At 30.9% G+C, this 22963-nt stretch overlaps 2 protein-coding genes across 2 annotated transcripts; both read left to right on the top strand.

The window, feature by feature from the left end:
• Nucleotides 1-2843: 2843 nt before the first annotated feature.
• On the top strand, nt 2844-4133 carry LOC111885244 (uncharacterized). Its single transcript, XM_042901623.2, has 4 exons — nt 2844-3020; nt 3100-3210; nt 3313-3450; nt 3528-4133. Exons 2-4 carry the CDS (start codon nt 3181-3183, stop codon nt 3891-3893), a joined length of 534 nt encoding a protein of 177 aa, XP_042757557.2. The 5' UTR covers nt 2844-3020; nt 3100-3180; the 3' UTR covers nt 3894-4133.
• A 7787-nt stretch (nt 4134-11920) lies between these two features.
• On the top strand, nt 11921-20924 carry LOC111884809 (GDSL esterase/lipase At1g28570). Its single transcript, XM_023881112.3, has 5 exons — nt 11921-12335; nt 12623-12838; nt 19902-20050; nt 20162-20438; nt 20566-20924. The coding sequence occupies exons 1-5, from the start codon at nt 12092-12094 to the stop codon at nt 20820-20822; spliced, it is 1143 nt and encodes a 380-aa protein (XP_023736880.1). The 5' UTR covers nt 11921-12091; the 3' UTR covers nt 20823-20924.
• Nucleotides 20925-22963: the final 2039 nt, after the last annotated feature.

Genomic DNA, 22963 nt, shown 5'->3' with positions numbered 1-22963 from the left:
TGTTCAACACCTAAGAAGAAAACTAAAAAACAAACTGGTGGTGATGATGATTATATGAAATTTAAAATGTTAAATATCAGTTGGAATCTATAGTGAGTATGTGTCTTATTTTTTGGACAGGTGTGGGGGAACGTGTTAATCGCACACCAACTCATTCAATGCGAAGGGATCTTAAAGTTGTAGTTTTGAGCTTAGATTCAAGTAATGTACTTGTTTAGAAATAAATTTATTTAGAGTTTGATGTTGTAGTTAGTTTTAATAACTTGTGTTGTTTTGTATTTATTAATAGAAAAGAACATGAAACCCAAAGTCAATGTGAAGAAGTTTGATGGAGGAAATTCAAGGTTTTCAAAAGCTAAAAAAAATATACAGAAGAAAAAGGTATGAATGATGATTTCATGTAATGTAACTTGTATATTAAAGTATATTCAGTTATGATTATGTTGTCTAATTATTGGCAGGTTTGATTGAAAGTTATGAGATGACAGAAGATAGTGGACTAAATAGGGAAAATGAATTGAGAACAAAAAGACATTTTGATAGATGTAAAATAAAAGGTGATGAAGTTGTTGTTATAAACTCATTTTCAGGTAGTGTTTTTTTTAATAAATTTAGTATAGTATTGGTTTGGTAATTTATTTATAATCATTTATTGTGTTAAATATGTCTTAACAGGAAAAGATAATGCTACTGTCAAGAAGCTTGACGAAGATGAAGACTCTGATTTTGAAGTTGACAAACTTGTGGTAACAAGGAAAAAGAGAAGGCATCATACTTCATTCAAAGATGATGACAAAGAAAATGTGAAGAAATTTAAAAGACAAAGGACTAAAGAAGGAAATGTGTTGAAGCCAAGAAAACTGCCTAAAGTTGTAGCAAGTGGTGCAGAAGAAGCAAGACGAATACAAGTACGAACATCTCCAAATGTTTTGTACAGTTGTATGCATAACCTTAGCAAGGAACAGGAAACTTATATTTCTTCTATTGGTATGGGGCATTTGTTGAATATGAAAGTGGATGGGTGTGCATCAATTATGGGGCATTATATTGTCAAGAATTTTAATGTAGATAGGATGGTACTCAAACTTCATCATGCAGAGATACCAATCAATCGGCAAGTTATTCACGAAATGTTGGGTCTGCCTCTTGGACATGTTACAATAAAGTCCATGCCTTATAGAGAAGTGACAGACAGACGACACGGTAACTGTTTGGAGAAAACAATTCGAAGATGAAGATAATATTTGACCAAGGGCAGTTCAACAAGTTATTATGCAATCAACACGTGTAGATTTAATGTTTAAAGTAAACATCTTTGTCCTGTTGTGTAATACACTAGGTCAGTCGATGAGCATGGGAACATGTGACCTGTCGATGTTATCAAAAGTGACAAAAGACCTGGATCTAAGTGACATTGATTGGTGTGGATATGTTTTTGATTGCCTTAAGGAGACAAAAAGTGCATGGAATCCAAACAACAAAAAAGGATTCCATGTTGGGCCAATTATATTACTGTTGGTAAGATTTGTTTTAAATTAAACTGTCATTCAATATTTGTAGCCTTATGTGTGCAGATACATTAAAGTGTATTTAAGTAATACATTTTTTATTTGTCTTTGTTGTAGTTGCTATACGTAGAAAGTGTTCGATGCGATTCAGTGAAGATTGTACCATGCAGACTAACAATATGTTGTTGGAATGTTGATAAACTACATGAGCGAGAAAGAGTAGAGAGTAGGACAATTGGTCTGGGTATGGGTGAATTGCAAGATCCATTTCAAGTCATCAATGAATCATCGGGAACTGGTAATGTAAGGCAAGAAAAAGTTTAGGTAATATTTTATTGTATTGAACAATGCATATGAAATTTATTATTTGTTATTTTGGTATAATGTTAATTGATTACATTCATACATTATTGACAGGGAAATGATGCAGGGGGTGTAAGATGTAAGGTAGTAATATAATATAATCATTACTAAATAATAAGTTATTAGTATAACAACTAATATTGTGTTACTTTTCGTAGGGAAATCAAGGAGATGATATTTTTAGTGGAAGTGGGGAAAGTGTTGAGGTAGTTTACTACCTATTCACATTTGAATAATGAGTTGCTAAAGTATTAATTAATACTAACTGACATATTAATGTTTTTATTTGGTTTGTAACGTAATTCTATTGTGGTGACCTAATTAGACAACTATTTCATCAATAAAGGAGATGTACGACATGATATTGCAACAAAAGAAAGTGTTGGAAGACAAAATAAATGATGCTGTCAAGAAATATCCTGATAATCAGTTGGTCAAAGAATGGAAAAACAAAGTAAATGATTTGTTTACTGAAGTTTCCGCATCAGAGGAACCAGAACAATCTCAATGGTGGTATGATAACGAGGCTGAAATTGAACGTACGCTGATTCTAGCTACAACTAACAAACAGTTTGACAACTCCCCGATAGCAAAATGTGGTATTCAAATGTCACAGGAATATGCAGACTTCGCGAATAGATCTGGAACAAAATCTTTTAAGAATACACCACCATCTAAAATGGAAATGCCAATTCCTTTGTCTATAGTACCATTCAACAACGATGAACATTGGGTTAGTAGAAGAGGGTACAGGCCTCGCATGAAATCCGAATATCTGAAATCTCCTTACATTATACGGGCTGTTGATATCATCAAAGGAGTTCCACGGCAGGAAAAACGAGTAGCAGAATGGATATTCTCTCTCCAGGGAGAGCCAAAGTAAGTTGCATTTAAAATATTTTTAAAATTACTTAATTTTGTTGGTTGCTTATTAAAAATATTATTAATTGTTCACGTCTTTTGTAGTGATATAGTTTTCCACACTTTGGATGGTTTTTCTGCTCAGAGGTTTCACATGGAAAGTTTTTTTTTCCAACATGTGAACTATTTGGCCATGTCATTGATTGTTGGAGTCAAGTGTTGAATCTTGATGAAAGTAAGCGTGCACCTGAATCGCCTCTGAGAGTTTATTGCAAGACAGATGTGACGGTATAATTTAATATTGATTATATTATTTTTTAAATACAACATATAAAAAAGTTAACGAGTTTTTAAAAATCGATCACAGAATTCGTATCTTGAAAGTGATTTAACAGAAAGTCAACGTAAAGATAAATTCATTGAGAATTTGGTGCTTTCTATTGAAGATATGGACGCAAGCCTACGTTTTGTTGGATTGGTAAGAGATATATCTCCACAGTTTACTTACGTGTGTATTTATCATTGATCAAATATGAATATTAAATAAAGTGAATACAATTGTAATGAATAAACGTTGCAGTTTTTCCTACCAATCATCCGTTCCTTCCACATTTTTCTTTTTGTGATCAATCTACAACAGCCAGAGTTTGTAATCGTTGACAACAGCAAAGTTGATGATCCTGATGGTGAGATATATGGTCAGTTGCCTCAAATCATTGTAAGTGATTAATAAAAATTACTTTACATAGTTAATAAAATTTCATATGTGTTGACAATGTCTTTTTACAATTTCAGAAAGAGTACATAGTTGATTACTTAAAATCTCAGAATCATCCAAAAGCTAAGATGTTTTCGCATGTGATGCCACATAGACTGGAAATGCCTTGGAGAACAATAAACAACAACATTGATTGTGGTGTGTTTACGATGCATCACATGGAAACATATATGGGTGGAAGTATGAATGAGTTTAAAGCTGGGTTCAAGAACGAGTCTTCTGCACAAGATGATCAACTTGTTAAACCGAGGACAAAGTATTTATACAAAATCATCACTCATGAATATAATGTGCAAAAGGATTATGTGTTGCAAAAGGTTGATGAATTCCACAAGATTCCTTCAAAACAACGTTCTCAACTGTTGGCCATTGCAAAGGAATAAATTCACAGGAGATTGGATGATTTAAGTTAATTATGTTAAAAAAAGTTATTTTAGTTATGACTTCAATGGTTTCTTTTGGATAGTTTAAAAACAATGCTTTTGTATGCTAAGGATATTAACTTGGGTTGCTGAACGTACAATAGTTACTTTTGGTTTGCTAATTTTAGTAATGGACTAGTGATATTTTAGTAGTTATAATTTAACATTAACATTTGAAAAATTAAGTTATGTTAAAAAATGATGATTAACATTGATGGTATAGTGTTAGTGTATATTCAGTAATGATTCTTACTAACAAACATTTGTTAATATGCTATGTTACTATGACCATACAATCAGAATTTTTAATAATTAAAGTGAACATATCTATATTATATAATGATTGTTGGTGGGTTTATATCTTAAAGTATGTTGTTATTTAAATATTGATTAATAGCATAAACACTTACTTGAATTATTCCTAACATATTATACTTTAAATGCAAATTGTTTTATCTAAACAGAAGAGTATTTAACAATTTTCATATCATCAATATGTTGAAAATAATTAATGTATTTATGATGTTATTCATTATTGACTAAACTTAAGGGTTTAAAGTCGACCATGGTTAAACTTATGACTAAAATTTACCCAAACGCAAACGTAAATCAATATATGATGTATAGGTGTTTTAAAAGTTAATCGTACAAACATTTGTTATTAAGATATACTACTAACATCATACAATAAACTATGAATACTGCTTGGATTGTATGTGACTATAGTATATAATGATTGATGGTTTTATAAGTTCAAGAAAGGAAAAGTATATCTATTGTAAGTGCGAACTGTTTTAATCTAATAAAAGAGGTTTAAATGCCAGATAATATCATTAATCTGTTAACATTACCAAATTTGGCATTACTATTATTCATCGATGAATAAAACAAAACGTTAAAAATAATGAAAGTGTTTTAAGATAACATAACCTACTAAATCATAGAAACATATCCTTATTCTTAGGCTGTTAGGTGTAGGCAACGCCCACGGGGGCGTTTTTGCACGTTATAACGTTATAAACACCGCCCCTCCCTGTTTTTTCGTGTTATTAGTATGCCTGTTGCTTTCTGTTACCACCAAAACATCCTATAACACCTTTTTTCTTCTTTTTTTCTTCTAAAAACGTCAGTGGGAGCCCACTCCGACCGGTCTTAAAAACTAAAATACGAAGAGCCTCGAAAATCAAAAAATTTTGGTTGGCAATGACGATCTTCCCGTGATCAGTAAATCATGATTGACGCCCCAATATCCCAAATCTATTGCAACGGTAAAAAATCTCAAATTTGGTTATGATTCCTATTTTAGTTGTGTACTTCGATATTGATTTCTCTTTATTCTGTATAAATTGAAAAGATTGAATCCTAGAATTCCAGGCACCCCATCGATTAAAGTCTTTACTTCTGATTCCTCTTTATTATCTGCTTTGATGCCATTTGCCTATTTTCCATTTGGATTTCTGATTATTTATCCCAATTTATGGATTTCAAATATAGGAGTTCAAGAATTAATTCAATTATTTTTTTGATTCTATCTTCTGAGTTCTAATTAGTGATGTAGAAAAAGGAGGATGTCGACCATTCAGCCTGTGCTAATTTTTGATTTCTTACTTTTTGGTTCTTCTTATTAGTGTAGTGGAAAGAGGAGTATGAGGACCCTTAATCTTAGTCTTTTACTACTTTACCTGGATGTAATCTAATTTCTTCTTAGTGCTAATCAAATGTACTCACTTTTTGTTGTTTGTTTAATATATATGTAATATATGTACTTTAGGTGTCCGACAAATCGCCTTCTTCCAATGTCTTAGTGTTTCTTTATAAAGTATAGAGATTAAAGTAAGCCTAAGGTTGGATGATGTGGACTCGGCGTAGCTTAAGGCCTCGGTGAGCTCGACAATCACCGCGTTGACCCCTCAGCTTGGCAATTCGGCTACTATTCACCGAGGAGAGAGAATGTATTGAGATAAGGAAATAGACGTTGGAGGTGGTCAAATGTGACCGTTTTTTCAAAAAAAAAAAAAAATAGAAAATCCTTTTTTTTAACCTTAAATATATACCAATCTTTCTCATATTTACCTCACTTCACAACCTTCAAATTATCACTCAAACCATTCAATTTTTTTTTGAAAAAATGGTTTCATCATCCAACTCAAAAGCTCAAACAAATACCAAACGAAACACTCAAAACCCAAACGCTCACCTTCTTCACCAACATTCATCCAAAACCACACACGATCGGCCTATTTATTCTCCACCGAATCTACATTTTGGTGGTGTTACTACCCATTTCAAGCCCAAAATCAACCTCAATACCAAAATCAACCTCAATTCCAAAACCAACTACAATTTCAAAGACAACTCCGGTTTCAAAACCAACCACAAATGAACTTCTTATCCCAAATGATGCATGAGTTCAATCCATTTGATGATCTTCTCGAGTCCTCAATGAACCATCAAACCGAATTTCAAACTGAAGTGGAACTAGAAATCGTCCCGGAAAAGAATCCGAGCCGGAAGAGAATCCACCACAAAAAAAAAAAGTGGAATGGCACCTCCAAAGCAATTGACATCTGCCGAATAGAAGACGTTAACGCGTGCTTGGGTGGATGTTTCTGAAGATCCTATGGTTGGAAACAACCAAGCTTGTCCAACTTTCTTCCGAAAAATCACATGTCGGTTTCTGAACGAGATGAATCTTGGTGATTACCGGAAAAAAGACCAAGTTTATTCTAAGTGGTGAAATGTTAACAAAGTCGTGACAGAGTTCAAGGGGTTGTTTTCGAGTGTGAAACGACAATGGCAAAGTGGTGCAAACAACAAAACCATTTTGCAAAAATCTCTTGAAATGTATCAGGAACAGAAAGGGGCGCCATTTAAATTTTTACATGTTTGGAAGATTGTAAAATTGTCAAAAAAAATGGTTGGATGTGGCATCTTCTCAAACCTTTACGGGTGGTTCGTCTAAAAGAACCAAAATGTTTGAAACGACACATAGTTAATCGTCCGATGCGCATATTGGGATTGATCTCAATGAAGATGAGCCTTTTGAGGTTCCAAGAGCGACTCATCCCATGGGAAGAGATAATTCCAAGCGAAAGGGAAAAGCGGTGACAACTACTACCGACGACATGGAGAAACTATCAACAAAAATGGACGGTTTGAAGTCTTTCTTGGAGCACTACTTGAACTTTGCACAAGAGAAAGAAAAAACTCGTGTCATGTCCATTTCAGTGAGACCCACAACCAAGTTATCCGGACACGAATGAGAAAAGACTTTAAAAGCCAAAGAGGAGCTTGCAAAAAAATATAATATCTAGTTTGGGTTTTTTTAATTTTATTGTCTTTTTTTTTTTTTTTTTTTTTTTTTTTTTTTTTTTTTTTACATTTCTATGTTTTTTTTTATTAAAATTTCTAAGTTTGTAATTTGAATTTCTATGTTTTTTTTTGGTGTGTTGTATTTTTATTTTAAGTTTAATGAATTTTAAGTTTAAAAAAGATTTTATGTTTAAATTATTTATTTTGTATATTAAAAAAAATAACATATGAAGTGTGGCTTATAAAACCGAAAAACCGGACCGGAACCAGAATCGGATCGGAAGTCTTATCTGGTTTCCAGGTATTTAGGGTATGGGTCCAACGGGTCCGGGTATTCCGAGTAAAAAAACCGGAACCGGTTTTTGGAACCGGATATGTAAAAAACCCGGAACCGGGTTTAATGGACCGGAACCGATTTTTGTACGTTTTATAAAGTTTTTATATAGGAAATATAAATAAATATGTAAAAAAGATTATAAGTTGATGACTATTTTATTATAATCTATATAAGTTTTAAAAAATGAATATACTAGAAATATATTTTTGGTATAGAAATTTGTATAAAAAATAATGTCCGTTAAAGATGAAATATTATTTATACATTTTTGATCTAAAGAAAATGGATGTAGGATTGCAGATGGTTGTTTATCATAATCTCAATTTGCATACGAGCTTTCATAATAATAATAAAAAAAGAGAAAACATTCAAGTAATGGAAAATTCGCAAATATGAAGCATGACATTCATCTAATAAAATCTTAGCCTATCTCTCATTCCCCTCTATGGTGAACTTTATTTGTAAGAACCATAATTTATATGTAATATTAATATTAGATAAATGGTTATAAGTTTGGTTTTATATATTAAACAAAAAGGGTGATTTCGTCATTTGTAAGAAATTTTGAAAAATTGACTTATGGTGTTTTATTTAAGTGAATTTGACTATATAATAGTGTATTTGATCAAAAAGAGTGAAATCGAAAGTTTTATTATTTTTAGTATCAACTTGTTTTGTTGGCTTAATGGGTTAAAGTTTTATAAACTTTTAGCCTATTTACAGTGGATCTTTTACAAAAGGTTATATATTCAATTTGTTGTTTAATTATTCTAACTGTTTTTTTTAAATAGAACCTCTAATCATGTTACAATTAACTCATCCCTATGATCGTACAATATATATTACAATCACATAACTAAAACTCATATTTCACGGTAATATTAAACCAACTTTGTTATATCACGTTACTTTTATAAAAAAATCAATGTCGTCAATAACCTAAATGTAATTTTTTGTTTATTAATTTTTATATAACGGTTGAAAGATTATGCGATTGAGATAATTACAAAAAATAATAATAATAAAGAAAATAAAAAAATCCGGGTTTTCCGGTTCTAAACCCATTTTACCCGGTTCCACCTTACCCACTTTACTATTTCTGGGTTTTCGGTTCTAGACCCACTTTACCCGGTACCGTACCCGGAACTGGTTCCTATATACCGGTCTGGTTTCCGGTTCTAAAAAATCTCGTTAAACGGTTCCGGGTTTTCTAGGTCCGGGTCCATCCGGTCTGGGTTTGGACCCACTTTCATCCCTAGTGTGGCAACCCGTGCCTACCAAATGGCAAGTTTTGCTAAGAATGTGGTAAGTGTGATTTGGCGCCTACGTGGACCATGACAAGTGTGACACCATACCCATCAGCCTAATCGCACAACTGATGTTCTAGAGGCAATAAGTTTCTTGTCCTTTTTTTTCAGATTTAGATATGGTTTGATTTCTTGGGGCTTTGGATTTAATTTTTCTGAATATGGTGGTGAATGTTGTGAACAGTAGTGATTGTCAGAAGCGACGGTTTTCCTGAGTTGAAATTAATGGAGTGTTTCATCATATGTATGTTAAATAAGAGAGAAGAAAAGGATGTCGTGCAATTTTGAAGGAGAAAAGAAGGGCCTAAAGTGTTTATATTGGTTATGGCAAAACTTCATGAATGGTCATGTAGTATGTGAAAGTCGATTTTGCCTTCTAATGTCTCATGCATTTTCAGACTTGACAAAGAAAAATGAAAGAATTTATCATAAGAACGATTCATTAAAAGTTTTCAAACTATAGGCACCATCTTTGATGACAAAAAAATTAAGGATCAAACTCACTTTTTTGAAAACCACATAAACCATTTACAAAGACTTTCCTTATTAAAATATAACGTAAAAATAGTTCATTAATAGATATCCAATATCATTGAAGTTTAATAAAAACAATTAATAACTAATATATGTTATTTTTAATTTTTTATCAAGATATATGATAACTATTTTATTAGTAGATATTGAATGTTAATGTTTTTTAGCACGGGTGAAGCCCGGATTTTGAAATAAAGGGACTTACATTATAATTAAAGGCGGTATACAAGCACAAAAACTAGAAGACCGAAACTAAAACTTCAAAACAATCCCAAAAAAAATACCCAATGTTTTCTCTTTTTTTGTAGATTGGTTCTTGGTAATAAGATATATTAGACGTATGATATATTCATCGAAAACAATCTAGTATTGCTAGTAGCTCATGATGATTAACAAACCAAAATAACAATTGAAAAATAAGTTTTGCACAACTAGTTATTTTTGGAAATTATTAGCTAAAAAACAAAATAAAAATAAAAACATCAGATTTGATTGTTTTACAACTTGAAATTGTTTCTTGAGACTTATCTTAACTTATTAAATCATAAGATTTAGGTCCGATAATTATTTAGGGTTTTAAATTTTATAGGATTGAGTTATGAAGATATAAAATAATACCAAACTTGTTTTTTTGTTTTGTTTAAAAAGTTAATTAGTTTCAAATGAAGTTTAAGTGTTTCAAAATTTTAGAGATTATATTGGTGTTATTGTTATATTACTATATACTTAAAAGAAAAAAGAAAGACAAAACTGCAAAATTGGTCCCTGTGGTATTCAAAAAACTGTGGATAAGGTCCAAAAAGTTTCCGATTTGCACGGAAAGTCCAAAATCAAGATTTTTCCGTGATTTTGGTCCTAAATTTAAGAAATTTTCGTAGTTTTGGTCCATAGAGAACTTGAATTGACTGTTTTGCCCTTTTAGATTCTCTTTGTATTTTTTTATAATTTTTATTTTGTAAGTATTAATGAAAAAAAGAAAAGAATTATGCTCGTCCACCCCATCATTCCATATGTACCCCCACCCTCTCTCTCTCTCTCTCTCTCTCTCTTCACCATCTTCCTAATCTATCTCGTTTTTTCTCCCCAGAATTCCAATCTGCAACATGGTGCCCCCATCAAACTCGTTCACTTCACCATTTCTTCACCTAATCACAAACCAAAACACCCTAAAACCAAATCCATCAAGAAAAGTCGAGATTACAACACCTAGCACCCTGTCTACAACGACGTTAGAATGCCTAACTTGGGTAATTGTGTGTCTGAAATCCATGAGCTGAGGAAGAAATCATGGATATGGCTCGGGACATACCGAGCCATTTTGTCATCTCCAAGGGATGTATAGGCTGTAGATAAGGGAGGAGTCGATGGTGTTTTTGGAGGAGCAGATAACAGAGGCGACCGATCGAAAAGAATATGGATCACAACTGATTAGAGCCCGCAACTAGTAGGTAGGGATGAACATTGCTCGATTTAGATCCATTATTTGTTGACAAAAAACCTAATTTTGCTATTTCGGTTTTCTTGATTATGTTCATTAGAAGTGGGGCTTGCTTCAACTTTGATCTCTGTCGAAGAAATCTCGTTTTTACCTGATTAGGTTTGATTTGGTTTGGTGATGCATCTTCAGTTTGGGGATTCCTAAGGAACCAAATCTCTTCAGTTGGTTGATGGTGTTTGGGTACCAACAACTGGAGAATATAGGATGGAATAGAGGCGGCAGAGACGAGAATGGGTTGGGGGAGAAAATCAGTTTGTTTTGGTTCACTTCCTCCCTATTTGTCTGATCCATCTCATAGTTTGTTTATGTGCTTAATATCTCAGATCGTATTAAATGTGTTGTAAGAAGGAGTTGTAGATCTGAGGATTTAACGGAGTTCACGATAAGAATGAAGGACCATCGAGAGAGAGAGAGAGAGAGAGAGAGAGAGAGAGAGAGAGAGAGAGAGAGAGAGAGAGATAAAGGTTTTAGTTTTTATAATTAATGAAATACTGCACTAAATAAAGAAAAATATAAAAGAGAAATAATAAGGGCAAATAATTTATCAGGGACCAAATTCACAGAAATCTTTTGATTTTGGACTATCCATGCAAGTTGAAAAGTTTTTGGATCTTATCCATAGTTTTTTGAATACCACAGGGACTAATTTTGCAGTTTTGTCAAAAAGAAATGAATGGCAATTAAAACTTAAAAATAATAGGAGGGGCTTTCGGAGTTGAGTGATCTCATATGGCTTTTGAATGGACAAGATGCAATAGATAAATTAAGAGACTTAGAGCCCACATGTCCCCCTATTGTAAGTTTGTAACCTCAATAAAAATGGAATAAACGTTTTCTTTTTTAAATAAATAAATGATTATTTTGATTTACACACGGTTTCGTTATTAAAAAGTTAGTAATCTTCCTGATGTTACAAGTTGATAAATAATACATATCTTTATTGTAGATTTTTTTTTTCAATATGAAAAATAAATACATAAACAAAAATGTATAACATAAAATTTTAAAAAATGTAAATAGTAAGTACTGTGTAAATAAAATACAAGCAAATTAGAATTTTAATCTTTTTAATAGATCGCTTTTGGGACCAAGGGGTAGCACAGGCAAAGATAAATAGACGAGACTTTAGTTTCATATCTTTTAGAAACAATTTCTGAGCTCAAACTCTGTAATGGCACGTCCTTCTTCATCATTTACCTTATTCTTCATCATTTTGCAGCTCTTATGGACTTGTAGTTTGTATGCAAATGGATGTTACACTTCAATCATCGGTTTTGGAGACTCTCTATTCGACACTGGTAACCTAAAACAGCTGAATCCACAATTAGGTTTCTTTTATCCTCCTTATGGCGAAACCTTTTTTCATAAGCCCACTGGTCGTGCTTCCAATGGTCGCCTCATAATCGATTTCATTGGTAACCCCTCGCTTCATCTCCTTATGGAGACACTTGATCTCTGTCAAAGTGTTGCAACATATATATACTTAATATGTGTGGTCATTGTATTTTCTCATCTATTTCAGAAATTTGTGTAAAAAATGTTCATTATGAAGCTTGCATATATTTATATAATAAAGAAGACGACCAAATTAACATATTTATAATAAAAAATAATGCAAATTTCAAAAAAGAAAAAAAAAAAACATTATATTTAAGACTTCTTGAAAAATACATTATTATTCCTTTTTCTTCTCTTTATGAAGCTGAGAGCCTCAAGCTGCCATTTGTACCACCATTTTTCGATGACAACGGGAGCCAGAAGATGGAATTGGGACAAGGAGTAAATTATGCTGTAATAGGTGCAACCGCATTGGATTCTTCTATTCTTGAAGCCATTGGGGTTCATAACAAGCTTACAAATGTATCTTCACGAGTTCAACTTGAGTGGTTCAAACAATCCATATGTGCCAATGTTTCAGGTAAATAAACTAAACTTAAATATGCACACATGAGTAAGGACTTAATATGGAGGCAGCTAAGATGTCTATTAGTAAAAATATCTACTTAACAATATTAATTTTATTATTTAGATTAGGAATCCGTAGGTTATATGGTTAATATCTATTAATGAAAGAAACAAAGTAATACTTAATAAAGAATATGTTGGTAGTGTATAGAGAAATAAAATATTAATAAAAATCTTTGGCTGATTTGTTTTATCTATCTATATATATATATATATATATATATATATATATATATATATATATATATATATATATATATATATATATATATATATATTAGTTTATAACCCGTGGAAACCATGATTACAAAATTAATTAAGTTTTTTTAGTGAAAATTCATAGTTATAATCAATTATTTTAAATAAATTATTAATTAGGAGATTTTTTAGTTATATCTTTATATACTTATAAAGGAAACATTTTTCCTTTCACCACATTCATTTGAAACACCCATGCATTTTTCCTTTCACCATATTCATTTGAAACTTCCATGACTTTTCAATTTCTTTCTAATAATAATTATAAGTTGTTTAATAAGGTTAAATAAATATCAAACCTAAAGTGTAATCATATATAAACTAAATTTCAATATTAAAATAATATCTTTACTTCTACTTATAAAGTTATGTTTATTAACTTTTAACATATCATACTTAATTAGTTAGTTTTAAAATATTGTTGGATGTAAACCATTATCATTTTAAAGATACAACTTTAGAACAATTTGTATAAAATACTTAAATTATTAATTTAAGTATAACATTACAGGGTCAACTTAAATATAAATTTTACTTTAACTTAAACAACCCTAAAAATATTTTATAAATAGTTAAAAGTGATAAATTGTAGTGTCTTTCTAATAATGATTATAAGTTGGATAATAAGGTTAAATAAATATTAAACCTAAAGTGCAATCATAAATAAACTAAATTTCAATTTTAAAATAATATTTTTACTTCTACTTATAATGTTATGTCTTTTACTTTTTAACATATTATACTAAATTTTTTAGATTTAAAATGTTGTTGTATGTTAACAATTATCAGTTAAAGCTGCAACTTTTGAACAGTTTGGATAAAAATACTTAAATTGTTAATCTGAATATAACATTACAGTATCAACTTAAATATAAATTTCGATTCCACTTAAAAAACAAAAGAATATTTTGTAGTTAAAAGTGATAAATTGTAGTGATAAATGTTAAAACTAAATTGTAACCTTAATGTAACTAAAATATTTCCTAAAGATATTTTTATAATCGTTAAAAGTTTTCAAATAAATAGCTTAAAATAACTAACAATAATAATAGTTAAAAATAACTCTGTATAAATGATTATATTATTACATTTAAAATTAAAAAACAATGTTTGATGTTTTAAATAATTATAATGACAAAAATTAAAACATTAAGTAAATAAATTTTAAAAAATTAATTAACAATAACAACAACTATAAATAGCATTAAACCATATATATTTAATTTTATTTATGTGTAACTTGCGGGTAGAAGTCTTTCAAATGATTGAGATTATTCAATTATAATAGATGTATATATTATCATATAATTCAAAATAATCAATATATATATTATATCAATTTAGTATACGAATTATTATATCAAATTTAACAACAATGTTATTGTTATAATAAAAATAAAACATAAATTCGTAAAGACTTCAACTATATAAGTGTTTCTGCGCAACGCGCGGGTATTCGCCTAGTAAAACTATAATTATTGATTTTAAATAAATATGTGAAATTATATCACTTTATAATTTGTATTAATTTTATTTTAATGCTATTAATTTAATGTAGATAAAGTGGAAAATTTTAAATTTAAAATAATAATTAATAGGTTGACATGTGGCAAGTATTAATTAGTAGACATAATATGGTGACACATGACAAAAGAAGAATAAAACATGCATTAATTAAGAGGTTTAATAAGATAACACGTGTCAAAAGGAAAATAAAACTATTCTTTTATTAGAATAGCAAGATATATATATATATATATATATATATATATATATATATATATATATATATATATATATACTAGTGTCAAATAAAAATATCATTTTTATTTGTTAGAAGTTAGAAATATAAGAATATTAAAAATATGAAATTTTCTAAACAACAACGTTAAAAAGAATACTAGAAGACAACCATTAGGGACAAAATAGTCAAAATTAACAAGATTTCACAAGAAACTTGGGTTTTAACATGCCATATATGCATTTAAACGAAGAAAAACAGACAATTCTACACTCAGTTGGACATTCTTTTGGAAGAAAGATTTGACATGAAAAAAAATCTTACAATTGTTCAAGGAAAAATTTAAACCAAATTTGGCTCACAACACTTGTATACAAACTTTAGCCAAGATGAAATTGAAAACCCCAAAACAGCACATACCCTAGATTCAACGATATCAAAAAGTTGAACGATCTCGATTCCATTTCAAATTTTTTGGAGTAAAGTTAGGGCAACGGGATGAACTAAAATGACCTGCAAATTAAGGATATCGGATCATTAAAATGTGTTTCCAACCATGTATTGTAATTGACCTTAAATCAGTGATTACAATATTCATTATATTACATATATGGAAAATCGAGGAGTTAGATAGACAAACCTGTTGTCGCCAATGATTATGACTTTGAGAGGCATACTATAACGACAACACTTATTCAGGGGTGAGAGGTGGTATGTGATGGTATCTAGTTGTGGTGAACAGCATAGGGAGGCAGATGCTAGGGCTTCTAATGTATCGTAAAGGTGGTGGTGCGAAAATATTTGTGAAGGTAGCCGATGAGGGAAAGTAACGGTTGATGGTTTAAAGTTAGAATGATTGAAATAATGGTTGAAGGCAGTGTTAATTGGCGGCTACTTTAAGGTTTCTGGATTGAATTTGGAAGAGATAGACAGGGAAGATGGCAAAAGGAAGTGCTTAGGGTTCAGATCGACAGAGATAGATCGATAGAGATGAAGCGGTGAAATAACAACTCATTCCTCCCATACTTATGGAGTTGTGGTTTCTTATTTGATTTAGTCCATAACTATCACAAAAATTTGGTGTTGGGGAATCGAGATATTGTGAAAGATAAGAGTGGGTATTGCATCCGAGAGATGTGTTGGGATGGAAATGATCTATGGGTGAAGGCGGCCTGGAGAGATCACGATGGAGATCATAGATAGGGGAGATAAATACAGGGAGACCACCGACAAGAACCGACGAAGGGGTGATGGACTTTAGGGCTATACGATTTTGAGAGATAGTGGCAACCATCGACTCTATGATGACGACTAGCTTTTTAAAGGTTTAAGCCCATACCATAAGAAATTTTTTTAAATAAGGGTGTTTAAATACAAACTTTATTTTAAAAGATTAGAAGTTTTTTTTTTAAATCTACTCTAATAAATGAAGGATTTTTTTCCACTTGTCACACTCTCATTCAATTTGTCAAATGTCATTTTGTGGTTATTTTGAATTAATTTTTTTTTCCAAATATCATGTTATGAGTTTTCTTGCGATTAACGTGTATTAGAATTGGTACAATCAAGGTTATGTAAAGACACAATACAAACTAACAAATTAGCTCATTATATAACTAACTAAGAGGATTCGTAATGTATAGTTTAGTATAAATGTTTAATTAGGAGACTTGTTTTACTGTCATTCAATTGATTAAACTTAATCATAGTGAAATGACTCGTTCGAGTCAATGAATGTAGAGTTCACTGACCATTTAATTCTTTGATAAGAAAAGGGAAACTTTTTATTCCTTAAATAAATGTCCTAAATTGTGTTTTGTAATAAATGAAATGTTTTAAATATGATCCATTAAATTTTGTAGAGTTCAATGTAATGTATAAAACGATGAAAAAATTGTATGGAAAGTGGAATGATAATGTGATAATCCATGTTGAAATTATGGGTGAGATCGATTTTGGAATCGGGCCGAACCGAACCGAATCAGAACCGAAAACACGAGAATCGAATATATGGATATGAAGGGACTGAGAACCGAATAGAATTACATATGTGGTTCCAATCGGTTTCGGTTCCAATTAAGTTCATTTCCAACAAGTATTATTTTCTCACTCCTATTTGTTAGGGCCCAAAACCGGACCAAACCAAACTCAAATTGGAACCAGAAAACCGATAACCTGATTTATAGATATGCATGAACTAAGAACCCAACTATATTCAGTTCCTAATTATTTCCGGTTCCCATTCGGTTCTGGTCCAGATCGGTTCCAATTGGTATTTACCTCACCACTAGTTGAAACATTCATTTTGTATGCATGTTTTAGGCATTTCAATTAATGTCTATTCTAATAAAAGAATAATTTTAATCTTCTTTTAATATGTGTCATCCTATTAGACATTTCAATTAATGCATATTGTATTATTCTTTTTAGCATGTGTCACCCTATTAGGCTTCCTAAGTAATGCATGCCACTTATCAACCTATTAATTTTCAGTTTTAAATTTTAAATGTTAAATTATACACTTTAATTACATTAAATTAATAACATTAGAATAAAAATTAAAATAAAATTAATACAAATTGTAAGGTGATATAATTTAAGATATTTATTTAAATTAACGATTATAATTTTATATAACTAAAAAATATCTATTAATTAATAATTTATTTAAAATAACTTATTAATAATTTTGAGTTCTCACTATAAAAGTTTAATTAATTTTGTAACCGTGGTTCCTGCGGGTTATAAACTAGTCTACTCTAATAAATGAAAGTTTTTTTTTCCACATGTCACATTTTCATTCAATTTGTCAAATGTCATTTTGTAGTTATTTTGAATTAATTTCTTTTCCACATATCATTTTATGAATTTTTCTATTTTAATAAATTTCACATAATACTTTAATATAATAATTACAATAAATGTAGTAATAAATGAATATCAATTTTCATTAATAGATTTACCTTCTTATTTTAAAATTCTCATATTAAAGCTTATTAGTTTATTTTGTTTATCTATTTAAATTTAAAAGATAAAAAAATCAATTTTAATAATTTATTATTTTTCTTATTTTCTTATAAATCCAAAGTTTTTAAAAATTTAGACCTTTATATTTAATTTTTTTTTATTAACTCATGTAATACATGGATCTTATACCTAGTAGACTATTATGCATAAATAAAAACTAAAGAGAATTACTAATGTAGTCATTTTCCCTAATTACTGATCCAAAAATAGCCAAAAATTAGCAATTATCCATAAATAGCCCCCACAAAACCATAGGTAATTAGAGTGGGCTACTGTCCCGCTAAATCATCTACTGATTCGGCTTAACTATAATTTTTTTTTCATTTCGAAAATCTGAAACCGTAGGTTATTTTATAACCTACGGTTTCCTCTCGACGAACTATGGTTTCCCAAACCGTAGTCTACGGTTCTTGGTAAAAAGTCTACGATTTTATTTTTTATTTTATTTTATTTTTAAATAAATGGATAGTAGTTTAACAAAAAATATTTTTTAACAAAATAATTGTCAAAAAAACTACTCTACATTTTACAAACAATATATTTTTATCAAAATAATTTTGAAAAAACTACTCTCTATTTATTTAAAAATAAATAAATTAATTAAAATTAAAATTAAAATCGTAGGCTTTTTACCCAGGCCCGTAGACTAGAGGTGGCAAAAATTGACACGACACGAAATAAACGGGTTTGGGTAAGATATTTCAACCCGTTTAAATAAACGGGCTGACACGACACGACACAAAAATTAAATGGGTAAGGTTAGGGTTGAGAATTTCAACTCGAATATGACTCGAAAATGACCAGTTTATTTATATGCAAGTATTTTGAATTATTTAAATAAACTAGAGAGATACAAAATCAAAACCATAAGTAAAAGAAAGTCTTCGAATTAAATTGTTTTGTAATGTTGAAATGACTTAGCCATCTAGATCAAGACTTCATTTCAATTTTTCATTCTCTCCCAAACTACTCAGTCTCTTTCACCACTCTCGCATCCTCATGACCTTTGTCATCCGCCTCCCCAACTCCCACTCTTTTAATTTTGTCATCTGAATTTGCTATGACTTCAACTATTCTGTCTCAAAAGTATTAGCTTTTTCTTTCTGCCTACCTAACTCCTACTCTTTCAACATGCTCAATCTTTTAACCTCACATGACACGACATATTTCGAGCTATAGCCCTAACCCGAAACCCGACACGAAAATAAACGGTTGACACGACATGACACGTTAATTAAATGGGTCGGGTTATGGTCAAACACTTTCAACCCATTTAGTGTTTCGACATGACACGACACGATTGCCACCTCTCCCGTAGACTATAGTTTGGGAAATCGTAGTTCGTCGAGAGGAAACCGTAACCTACGATTTTAGATTTTCGAAATAAAAAAAAAATTATAGTTAACCCGAAACAATAGACGATTTTGGTGAAACGGGAGCCCATTGCCTTGAAACCGTAGCTTTCCCTCTTTGACCGTAGTCAACGCTTGTTGATCGTAGTCAACTTTAGCCAAACTACTTTTTCTTGGGCTATCTTTGGCTAATGTATTTTTTGGCTATTTTTAGATAGGTAATTCGTGAAACTGACTAGTTTAGTCATTTCAATCTACAAACTAAATATTTAGCTTAAGGTCCTTGAATTGATCATTAATGACTTTAAATAATATTAGTATAAATATTTAACTAATTGAATTACAAAACCTTGCTATGTAATGCAATATGATAAGAATGATGTAAACTGAGCCTCTAGTTCTTTGTTAGTTGGGTTTTTTTTTCTTTGCCGGTTCCAAAAAAAATATATAAAAATTGTTATTATTCGATGTAATAAATAATAGTAATATCATATGAGACAATTAATTTAAGATACGAAGTTAAATAACATACTTGAGTCATGGAACATAGCACCATCATTCATGAATAAAGTTTGACATTAGGATGTTTGATTTCTGATGTTTGATTTCTAATTATTCCTCTCTTAATATATATTCAGATTGTAGTCACTTAATTGGAGATTCCTTGATTCTCATGGGTGAGACTGGAATGAACGAGTACATTAACGCATTAGAGGACGGAAAATCCATAGATGAGGTTGAAACATATGTTCCATTTGTTGTTGAAGCCATTATCTCAGCAGTTAATGTAAGCACGTACACAAAGCACACATGTTTATTCATCCTTGCTTTTGTACAAGCATAACTACAAGAACTTACTAAAGAGTGGTTTAACTTCATATTCATAATGGAAACACAGGAACTTATTGAGCTTGGGGCCAAAACAATACTTGTACCAGGAGGCCTACCAATGGGATGCTTCCCAATGATTTTAAAACTCGACTATGGATATGATAAGACCAAATATGATAATATAACTGGATGTTTATTCCAGTTTAACAAGATTGCCGAGTACCACAATGAACTTCTCATGAAAGAACTCAACAAAATTCGAGAGTTGTATCCTGAAGCAAATCTCTTATATGCTGATATCTACAATGCTGCCATGCAGTTTTATCGCTCTCCAAAAAAATATGGTACGTTAAATGTCTCTATTAGACTTGGAGTAATAACATCACAAAGTTAACCCATCTGGAATGAAATAGTTTTTACATTGCCTCGATAGATACTATTACTAACAAGAATTTGATATATATGTTACAGGATTCACAAATGAAGTTTCAAAGGCATGTTATGATTTTACATGGGTGCTCCGTTACAACGATTCAGTATCATGGTGGGACTTATCACCAACTTTATGTGATAATCCGGATACATATATTTCATGGGATGGGACACACTTAACGGAAGCAGCATATAAAATTATCTCAAAGAGTTTATTGCAAGGGCCATACACGGTGCCCCAATTCTACTCCTCGTGCCTGTTAAAAGAGATGGATGTATTATCAAGTTTTATGTAAATCAGTGGCTGAAAAATTATTAAGCATTATTCAAGCCCCGAATAAATGAAAACAGAAAATGTGTTTTCTATAATAAATGAAAACACTATATGATTCATATTATATTGGTATAAACATCGTATCCCTTGTATATACCTAAATATCCAATAATTTAGTACCTAAAAATCCAACTAATTGTATTTTTTTTCAATTATTATTTGGATAAATATCAATATTTACAAAGAATGGTATTGGGCCTTGTTGATAGAGTGCACTATTAGATAAATAATTTAGGGGCTCAAGGTAGATGTTAATTGTTAGCCCGCTTTAGTTTGGTTAACAAAAAAGATTTAAAGCCCAAACAATTATTAACTAGTTAGTAGAAAAATAAATGGTTTGTCCATTTAATTAAAAATAAGGTATCTTTATAAATAAAGTATACACAACTTTCGTATTAATGATGGTATTTTTGAATTTCGAGAATAAAAGAAAAAAATTCATTCATATTATCATTTTTATCTAAAGGAAAAAATTCATATTATCATTTTCATCTAAAAAAAAAAAAAAAAAAGAACTAAGGGCACATATGGTAAATTCATAGGTTTTGACAAAGTTAAAATCAGCTTTTATGTCGGTATTGACTAACGAAACTACAAGGAAAAAAGGACCAAAGTAATCCGGGTCAAGAGAACGATTAACAGATACTAGGAGATAGGAGATCGATTGAGAAAGGAAGAAGGAAGCAGAACGGCACCTCAGATGCCGCAACATTTTTGGTGCTGCAGCGCCACCAACGTCTGTGGCAAGTGGTCAAAGAATAACGGCGAGTCTAACGTAATGCCAAGTGGTTCATTATTTAAATGAAACCGAAAGGAAAATAAATATATACAAAAAGTTAAAAACAAAACACTAATTGCGGATGCTGATTGAATCGTATAATTTCTTTTTAATTTCTTACAATTATACTCGACGAGGGAAAGTTTTCAAGATTCGATAGTAGCAACCAATCGTGGTGATTGACTGATTGTTCATGTGTCTGTCGTGCATGCAAGTGAAGCAAGACATAAGGCTAAGGGGTATGGTCACACCCAACCTACTCAAAAAGTGACGTCACATCAACGCCATATCAACTCCTACAAACCCACTATCAACTCACTAACCCTTGGAAATGATTACCACTCCACATCATTTTTGTTTTTTTAATTTTTTTTTTTTGACATTATTAGATTAAGTTTAAAAAATAATTGTAAGTCCCAAATTCGTTTGATGTATCAACCAGATCCAATTGATGGTGCGGAATCTCAATCAATTGGATGACTGATACGTCAAGCGAATTTGGGACTTACAATTGGTATCAGAGCTTGTATTGTATCAAACATTTTGGCAAGATCTGGAACTTATTTGATCTTATTTTTGAAGGATTTTTGTGTTTTTGGATAGATCTTTGAAAATTAGGGGGGTTTATTCTTAGTGTTTTTGATAAAAACGAGTTTTTGATCGAATTTTTCACGTAATATGCGAAGTGTTCACGACCATTGAAGAGTATATGGCCGAATAAGCGTTTGTGGCTAGGGTTTCTCGGCGGCAGCCTTAATCACGAATTAAGGTTTTTCGTTCGTTTACGGCCCACAAGAGTTTGCGGGCATCGGACAGTTCACGGCCCAGATGTGTTCGGCCCATTTTCGTTCAGCATTCAACAGCGTCGTTCAGCACTCAGCAGCCTCATTCAGCGTTCAGCAGCCTCGTTCAACATTCAAAATATATTTGTGGTTGCCAAGATTCAAACTCGCGCCATTCTCTTCCTCAAACCAACGTCTTACCATCTGATCTAACATATCACACGCCAATCATCTTCCGTTTTTAAATCTTAAGGATTCGCTTTTTCGGCTCCTACTTTCGCATTTTTAACATTTTTAGCCCAAAAATCAATTTCTTTTATTTTTAAATTTCATTTTCAACCCAAAAATTTTGATTTTTAATTTTTGGTTTCTAAATTGACTTTTGATTTTGAATTTCAAGTTTGACCTTTGACTTTAAACATTGACTTTCTCGTTTAACCTTCAAATTTTCAAATTTAGCTTTTCGGTTTGACTTTTAAGTTTGACTTTTTAAATTTGACTTTTAAGGTTGACTTTTGAGTTTTTAGTCAAAGGGAATTTTTT

The sequence above is a fragment of the Lactuca sativa genome, chromosome 4, assembly GCF_002870075.4.
Source record: "Lactuca sativa cultivar Salinas chromosome 4, Lsat_Salinas_v11, whole genome shotgun sequence".
NCBI lineage: Eukaryota > Viridiplantae > Streptophyta > Magnoliopsida > Asterales > Asteraceae > Lactuca > Lactuca sativa.
The sequence above is the reverse complement of the archived record's forward strand: the minus strand, read 5'-3'. Positions and strand labels throughout refer to the sequence as shown.

Bases quoted from the DNA above. Each gene is read 5' to 3' on its own strand.
- LOC111885244 (XM_042901623.2), top strand. From the start codon at position 3,181: ATGGACGCAAGCCTACGTTTTGTTGGATTG. The intron at 3,211-3,312 runs GTAAGAGATATA...TAAACGTTGCAG, and splicing joins GCCTACGTTTTGTTGGATTG to TTTTTCCTACCAATCATCCG. The intron at 3,451-3,527 runs GTAAGTGATTAA...TTACAATTTCAG, and splicing joins GTCAGTTGCCTCAAATCATT to AAAGAGTACATAGTTGATTA.
- LOC111884809 (XM_023881112.3), top strand. From the start codon at position 12,092: ATGGCACGTCCTTCTTCATCATTTACCTTATTCTTCATCATTTTGCAG. The intron at 12,839-19,901 runs GTAAATAAACTA...ATATATATTCAG, and splicing joins CATATGTGCCAATGTTTCAG to ATTGTAGTCACTTAATTGGA. The intron at 20,439-20,565 runs GTACGTTAAATG...TATATGTTACAG, and splicing joins TCGCTCTCCAAAAAAATATG to GATTCACAAATGAAGTTTCA.